The sequence below is a fragment of the Varanus komodoensis genome, unplaced genomic scaffold, assembly GCF_004798865.1.
Source record: "Varanus komodoensis strain SLA01 unplaced genomic scaffold, ASM479886v1 scaffold13_3, whole genome shotgun sequence".
In the NCBI taxonomy this organism is placed as follows: Eukaryota; Metazoa; Chordata; class Lepidosauria; order Squamata; family Varanidae; genus Varanus; species Varanus komodoensis.
Window position 1 is genome coordinate 2,145,631 of NW_025335409.1, and position 8,477 is coordinate 2,154,107.

General features: G+C 37.9%; 1 protein-coding gene across 1 annotated transcript in view; it reads right to left on the bottom strand.

The window, feature by feature from the left end:
* The window catches only part of MOV10L1 (Mov10 like RISC complex RNA helicase 1), a 42,958-nt gene extending 36,103 nt beyond the window's left edge, over nucleotides 1–6,855 (bottom strand). The window contains exons 1-3 of the mRNA XM_044423258.1: nucleotides 6,685–6,855; nucleotides 1,721–1,871; nucleotides 1,033–1,145 (exon numbers count right to left, since the gene is read on the bottom strand). Coding sequence (XP_044279193.1) covers nucleotides 1,033–1,145; nucleotides 1,721–1,871; nucleotides 6,685–6,810 — 390 coding nt within the window. The 5' untranslated portion in view covers nucleotides 6,811–6,855. The remainder of the gene's footprint in view (nucleotides 1–1,032; nucleotides 1,146–1,720; nucleotides 1,872–6,684) is intronic.
* Between the last annotated feature and the right edge of the window lie 1,622 nt (nucleotides 6,856–8,477).

Sequence of the window (8,477 nt, forward strand, 5' to 3'; positions counted from 1 at the left end):
TCATCCACAATCAAGTCATGGATGAGGGAAGATTTATTGTTGACCGACCTGGCATTGAGCAGCAGCACCGTCAGGCCCGAGGGGCGGTTGACAAAACTACCTGGAACCCTCTGGCTGGGGGCAAAACCAGAAGGAGGGACAGGTGTCAACCATCTGTCCCTCCTTCTTCTACACGGACAAATTAAGCCCCCACCGCTGTTATGTCCATTGCCCATGACCACCCCAATGGCGGCGCCCCCGTGCTCCCCAGGAAACACAAACGTCGACATGGCCAGGAACGACTCCATAAAAACAAATTAAAACAGATTAAAATACAATAAAATTATAAAAACAATCAAAAACTCCCCATTCCCTCGGCGGTGCGCCCCAATTAAAATTTGATGCAGTAATAACTTATGTGCATTAATCAATGTCTGCCTTTTAACCTAAGTACAAATAAAGCCATTTGGAATTATTGGTGAAAACAGTTTCTCAAGTGATCTTCAAAGGCCACCTTTATATGTTTTTTGGAATCAGGTCAAGACCTTTTTATTTAACCAATATTTTAAAATTATTATTAGAATTATTTTAATCTAACATATTTTATTAATTTTATATATTTCAGTCATAGGTATCTACTTTATTATTGTTTAGGATAGAAATGTTATTATTTATTGTTATATTTATAGATTGTTGTGAGCCATCCAGAGACAAAAGTGATTGGATGGCCGGAATGGGTCGGGGAACCCCAAATAAATAAATAGTGCCACAGAAAGCAAATATATTAAACTCAACTTAATTATAGGTTCCTTGTAGGGAAGCCATGACAGACAAATTGCTTAGGATTTGCAGTGTGGTCTTTTAGGTTAAGAAGCCCACTTCTACTGATTTTACTGCTAGAAACAGGTTTCAAAGCTATTCGGATATAATTCAAATTCTCTTACATTGGATATTTATGTTACAATAATTCCCCTTATGGTTACTTATCCTTCTTTCATTGGTTGAAAAAACATTTCCAAGAAATCCCCAAATACAATCAGGTATGATACATACCTTGTCAATTCTCTTATACCTCAAGGGGTTTACAGAAATTGCTTCACTGGTCCAAGTTGCTGGGTTTATAACATATTCTGCTTGCACCCAATCTCCTTTATAAGGATCAAAGCCTTAAAAGTAAAATTATAAGAGGCTTATTTGTATGTATTATTACATTTTTATCTCACCTTTTCCCCTCTCTCAAGGAACCCAAGGTGGTTTACATATCTTCATTCCACTTTCCATTTTATCCTCACAAGAACCCTATGAGATAATTTAGGCTGAAGCAGGAAATCTCCCAAATGGAGTCACTTTTATTAGACTATGTTGCCTAAACAAGACAGGTAAAAGACAATGTACCTAGCTGTCTAAGAACTGGAATTAATTGCAGTATATTTTTGAACACTGGTGGCCAAAAGTAAAATTTCAAAATAGAAAAAGGAAAATACTACATTTCAGCAGTCCATGTATTTCTGATTACATCTAAAATAAGATAAACTATTCAGGAATAGTTTTTCCTCCCATAAACAAAAACAACTCTTGAAAGCAAGTCAAGTGACATATATCATATATTAACATATTCAAAAATAACCTTTAAAAAACCAGTTCACAGCTATCAGTACTTACATATTACTTTAAAAAAACACTCTGCAACAAATTCTCAGCTGTTTACTGTAAGAAGTCCTAGGAAAAATATAAAAGTTACCTTCACAAACATCTTTCATAAGGAAGGAGACTGTCTGATTTATATGTCCACCTTCAGCAGTTATAGATGTAATATTGCCAATCAGAGTCCTAGTATCAGAGTCCATTTCATAAGCACTGCTATCTTCCCATTTATCACAGATGCTTTCTACCTGCAACGTTAAACAAATGGGATTTTCCTACAGATGGGGCTTATCGTTGGATCTCTGAGGGTCATATAGGTGGGCAACTGAACTCCTTTTTAAGAGGTCTCCTTACCCCACTCTGACAGGCCAAAGATGGTGCAATGTTGCTTAAAAGCTACAGGTATCCCTTGCTTAACGTGGTTTTGATTAATGTAGGTTTTGATTAACATGGTTTGTGATGATCCCTTGATATACGCAGCAGAGTTTTAATTTACATGCCTTCTTAAATTTGCCGTGAACTACTCATCAGATGACTCTTGAAAACTTTTTCAACAAAAATTGTAATAATTAATATAAGTACATTTAATATTTACTTTGCAATCATATTTTGTCTTCCTTAAAATAGTATCAAATGATGAATTGTTAATACAGTAATAGATTATGGACAAATTGTAATTTTTACCATACATGTGGCAATAGTGTGTGATCAATTAACAGCATTAATCAAGGGATACCTGTATAACCAAAAGTATTCTAGAAATATTTATCTGCAATTCATCCTGGAGCTTTACTAAGAAGAAAGTTGAACAAAACAATGGATAACCAGGACTAGACTGAAGTTGATGTTTACCAATATTATAAGACTTCTTACGAAATGTCTCTGAAGGACACCAAAACACTGAAGCCAGTCAGGTAGCCATGAGGCTTAAAGTCACTGTGCTCCAGACTGTTGTAGAGATATTTAAGGCTCTTATAAACTGTTCAGTTAGCAGACAGCTCTCAGAATGGTGTCCAGATTAAAACAATATAAAAACATAATATGCATACAATGTATCACAGGACAGTTAACTTCATTGGAGCAGAACTTCACCACCAACAATAATAAGTAATAATAATCTGTAATACAAGAATAAAATCAAATCCCAAAATGCTGGTAACCATATTAATATATCCCAATATAAAATCCAACATTATTATTTAATAATTAAAATGCAGTGAAAATAAAAAGGTTTTAAACCTCGCACCAAAATATATCTGGTCAGTCCTAGGTGCACCTCTCTTGAGGACGGATTTCATAATCAGGGCACCACAGGTGAGAAGACCCTTCCCCTCATGGCAACCTTATTTCTTTTAGAGGTGGCTCCCAGAGAAGGATCTCCATAGATGACCTTAGGACCCAGGGAAAATATGGTCCTTCAGATATCCAGGTCCTAAGGTGTTAGGGCTTTATCAGTTAACTTAAGCATCTTGAAGTGGGCCTGCACGTCAACCAGTAACCAATGTAGACAATAAAGAACAAGGCTTATGCATTCATACCTGCCTGTCCCTGTCAAAAGGCAGGCTGCCTTATGTAAGAACTGAAGTCTCCAGATGATTTTCAAGGGCAGCCCCATGTAGAGCACATTACATTAATCTAAATGGGAGATTACTAGAGCATGGATTACTATTGCTAAATTCTGCCCTTCCAGATAGGGGAACAGTTGATGTATCAACTGAAGTTGATGGAAGGTGCTCCTGACCACCAATTGCACCTGGAACTCCAGGGACAATTCTGGGTCCAAGAGAACCCTCAAACTCCACACTCAGTCCTTTAGGGGGAATGTTAGGGGGACAGGGAAGATATCCCCCCTCTGGACTAAGGTTCCACCTGCCGATAGTATCTCCCTCTTGTCTAGATCAAGTTTCAATTTGTTAGTTCTCATCCAATCCACTACTGGCCAGACACTAGTTCTGAACTGTCACAGACACATCTGAATTAGATGTAAATGAGAGGTAGCCTGAGTGACATCAACGCATACCTCCTGATGACCACTCCCAGCAGTTTCCTGTAAATGTTGAACAACATGGGGGATAGGATGGAACCCCACAGCACCACATGACACTACCCCCTCCAGGGCCACCTTCTGGAATTGGCCGGTCAGGTAAGAGTAGAATTACTGCAAAGCAGTGCCTCCAACTCCCATCCCAACCAGCCTATCCAGAAGGATACCATGACTAACGGTATTGACAGCCACGGAAGTCCAGGAGAACTAACAGGAATGCACTCTCCTATCTTTCTCATGACAAAGGTTATCCCCAGGGCAACCAAGGCAGTTTCAGTCCTGAAACCAAGCCTGAAACTGGACTGAAATAGACCCAGATGATGTTTCCTCTAAGAGTGCCTAGAACTGCCTTGTTACCATCCGCTCAAGCATCTGGCCCACAAAGGGAATGTTAGTAATTGGCCTGGAGTTGTTAATGTCCTCTGGTTTCAGACCATTCTAATAGTTCCTCCACCCTTGCAGAGGGAAAGGGAAGTAAATGTGGAAATAGTGAATGTGGAGATGAATGCCACCAGAAAATGCAAGCCATGCAGCTAAGTCCATTCTGTGTAAGCACTAAGTTGGTATCATAGGTCTGCAGTCCAAAATCCTTAGCTCTGAAGGCAGAAGACATTCCTTGAAAGTCTAGAAAGAATATTGGCAGCTTTTATCTATGAGTTTCATTGACCTTCCACAGAAATCTTGGCCCAATAATAGCTGCAAGAGTTCAATGCAGGACCATTATTCTCAAGCTGCTACAATGTATGTAATCTATGAGAAAAATTCAGGAGAAAGAGATGCTATTTTGGAGGCCAGGCTTGGGAATAGTATGTATTTCAAAAAGACTTTCAAAACTGATCAAGGACCAACTGAGGAATTTATGAAAGCTAAGTAGATGGCTACACTTTGAATTTCTTGTTAAATAGCCTGCCAAAGTATGCAGCCATCGCAGCAGTGCTGGGAAATGATTTGATACTCCAAGAGCACTGCAGATTTGATTGGGGGCTTTTGGGTATATATTCTGTTGCATTAATCAACCCATACAAATAGATTTGGATTTCTCTCTTAAGCCACTACTTATCCACTGTCAGAGAAAGGAACAAAGAATAAGGGAAGTTGGCCCTTCTCACAACTCTATGCAAGTTCCTCTTAAGGGGTGTGTACAGAAGTTTTTTTTAAATGAATGGCTTAACTGATCTCTGTGGAAGGAAGGAGGTAAGGATACGGCTCAATATTTCTTCTCCCAATATGTGATCCAAGATAAGCTGTTCTATGGGCAAAACTGGAGTTGCACAAGAACACAAAATGGAGAAAAAATCTGCAGTTGCTGATATAACCCATGCACAGCATATCAAGAAACACAGTTTCTCTTACCTCCCTTCACTCAGGACTGCACCACTGACTTTTGTTTTTCTAGTAATGGATCATACACATCAATTGGGTCTTGTTGCTGTTTACAACTTGGTTTATCAGTAAATTTACTTGAAAGCTCATAAAGGCAAGCTCTTTTATTTGCTTAAATTATTTTATGCAATATCAACAATTACCACCTAAACTTTATTTCAGAATAGCTGTCTTGTTATGAAGGAATATCTGAGAGGATAAAGAGCTCTCAGACAGATGGATTATGAAGTGCTTCAATTCTTACTGTTTTCCTTATGTCCATTAGTATCTGTTGAAAAGGATTCCTGTTCAGCTCATTAGGAATACTGAGCAGAAATACTCTTGAAATGAAGCGAGTGCAAAGGCACACAGTGGAGTATGCAGTGTTCTTGTTTGTAATTTTCCTTTATATGTCGGGTCTTTTTCTCTTTGGTTTGGGTTTGATGTAATCTTATATGATAGCTTTTTCTCCACTTTGCTTTTCCATTGATTTCTTTGTACATGTGAACTTTATTTCTGGTACTCTGATTTTTAATTCTCAACAGAGCTGATCAGTCTTTCTCCAGGGCAAGCTACTGGAAGCATCTTGTAATTTCATGGCAAAAAGTCTTTTTTATGTTTTCCTACCTATGTTCTGTATTCCTACATGTATCAATACTTTTCTGTCATCCCTGCAAACAACTAAAGGATATTTCTGAAGGTGTGCTTGTATCTAACTTAGCTTTACCTTTCTAATTACATACCACTTTGAATTATTTAGGACCTATAACCACTCCAAGCCTTGTCAATCTGATTGTGCAAGCAAGCCTTTGAACTTCAACCAGTGGTGCATGTCTGCCACCTACTGGTGGCTGGACATATTCCTCCATCTACAATACTAGCAATAGACTGCGTTAAACACTTAATATCCAAATACCCAAAAATGCAACCTTTTTTTTGTTTTGTGAATGCCATGCCTACTCCCACCACCCCTCTTGACAAAATCAATGAGAGGCTTCTTTTTTGACTAGTACACAACTATAGTTCTATCAAGAATCATACTGTAATACATCTAGATTGTTCATTTCTATGGAACCCAGACAAAACTTTAGGGAAACTTGTACTTATTTCTGGAGAATATACAACACAGGCTCTCAGAAGCTGCTAGTATTATATAGTATTATATGATATAGATTGAAAAGGTGTTCAGATATTTGAAGATACTAATGATTTCTTAACAGAAATATTCTTACAAGCTTTTGATTTCATATTGTTTGGGATATATGCATCCACTCTGGCCATCTTGTCACTGTGTAGAAAGTAATAATGGATCCAGGTTGTCTGTTCCCTTTATCTGAACATTGTACCTTGTTTCATAAGCCCTCCCAAGAAGAATGGACATCTATCACAACATTAGTGAGGCAGCAAGCAATTATCAGACACAGCCTGAATCCAATGCTATTTTCACTCCTCACAGAGGTGGTGAAGCCAAAGCATCTGTATACTCAAGAACCTCAAGACCAATTTTGGTGAGTGTCTGAGTTAACCCTTTACATAGGAATAACCCTGTGTATTCCCACTCTAATCATCTGGATGTCATAAGATAAAGCAGAGCTTTATTTTATAGGCTGTTCCAACAAAAACTTGATCAGCTTCTGTAGTCATTTTAATCTCACCCTGACTGCCTTTAATCCATTAGATGTTTTATCTTCTTCAACAAGAGCTACAACTCTCTGTCCAACTTGCAGTGGCAGTTTGCTCATCACAACATCACTGGTGAAACAAATTAAATCATCTATCATCCCGTAGTCTAGGCAAAATCTTGTAACTACACCTTGTACAGTTTTTACCTCTTTGCCATCTAAAATGAAAAGAAACATATTAAATTCAATACTTTTTTCTGGTGCTTACCACAATCCCTGCAAGTATAGAAAGAAATTATGCTGTCTTTGGTTGTAACTGGTTATAAAACAGAATAGAGAACACAAACCACCTCCGAGAGATCTAAGATGTCTTATAAATGAAGATGGCTAGCTAAATAAGTGCTCTACATGTGGCTTCTGGAGAAGTGTCTTGAAACTTCAGCTGGTGCAAGACGGAACAGCTATGCTGGTTGGCAGTGAATAATATCAGGCCCGTATTACACACGTCCTGAAAGAGCTGTACTGACTATCCATCACTTTCTTCATGTAATACAAGGCACTGGGTTTAACCTGAAAAACAAGCAACAGCTTAGAACCGCAATGCCTACAAATTACCCACAGGCCTGTTCATCAGGCATACATGCAAGAACTTTCTCTTGTGTCATTCCCATACTGTAGAATGTACTTCTTTGAGTATTAAAACTGGCCCCCATTCTTTTGGCTTTTAGAAATCATGTGAACATGTATCTTTTAAATTTAGCTTTTAAATTATGTAGCTGCTATATTCTAAATATTTTTATAATAAGGTTTTATTGTTTTAAATTGTTATATAGTGTCTTGATGACTTTTTAACAAATATGGTAGTATACAAATGTTAGTAAACACCAAATAATTGTCATAAGATTAAATGTTTTCCCCAGTACCCTTTTATGATTGCCTTTTTTTTTTTTTTTCAAATTAGCACAGAAATAAATTGCTTGATAAAGTGTGTCATGGAGAAAATCAGACCACTGCTTGTATATTCCTTCCACACATCATGTAGGCAGAGTAACTAGACACTTTATGAATTTCAATAAACTTTATTTCAGAATAGCTGAAGCGACAAAACTATGGTTTGGACTCGTGTAGTGTGGGGAAAAAATGTGCAAATTTTAGTCTCTTGGTTGCACCAAACCATAGTTTAGTATTTTGAAGCAAGTCAAAATTAAATAACACTACCTTCAGCAATTTGCGGCAGCAAAAGGCAAGGAACCATGCTGGGTTCTTTAGGCAACTGCATTTTACTGAGAGTATTTACCAAGCATATACTGTTTCAAAAAAATGAACGACAATATTGGTGCAGTCCTCCTGAAAGAATTCTGCTCAACAGTGCTAAAGTTCAGCTTGCCCTATTTGTAAATTGCCAAGAGAACTCTAAATCTCTCTTCTATTTTCCACATCATTTCCCCCACACTGCCCGTCTCATAGGGCTCTTGGCATTTCTCTACTGTTTACTACTCTGATAGATGAAAGACTAATGGATACTGACATATAACTCCTTAATGGCTTGGAAGGACCACCTTCTCCTATATATACCTACTCGTCCCCTTAGATCAGACCCAGAGGTCTGCCTGAAAGAACCATTCTCCAAGGAGGGGAAGAGGATGGCAAACAGAAAATGGGCCTTTTTAGTAACTGCATCCAAATTGTGGAATAACTTCCCTAGAACAGTTTGCCTGGTGTCGTTATTACAATCTTTTCAGTACCAGGCAAACCTGGTTTTATTTTCCAGGTATTTTAATAAGTGATTCTATTGTAATTAATTTTAAAGAAAAAGATGCCACATA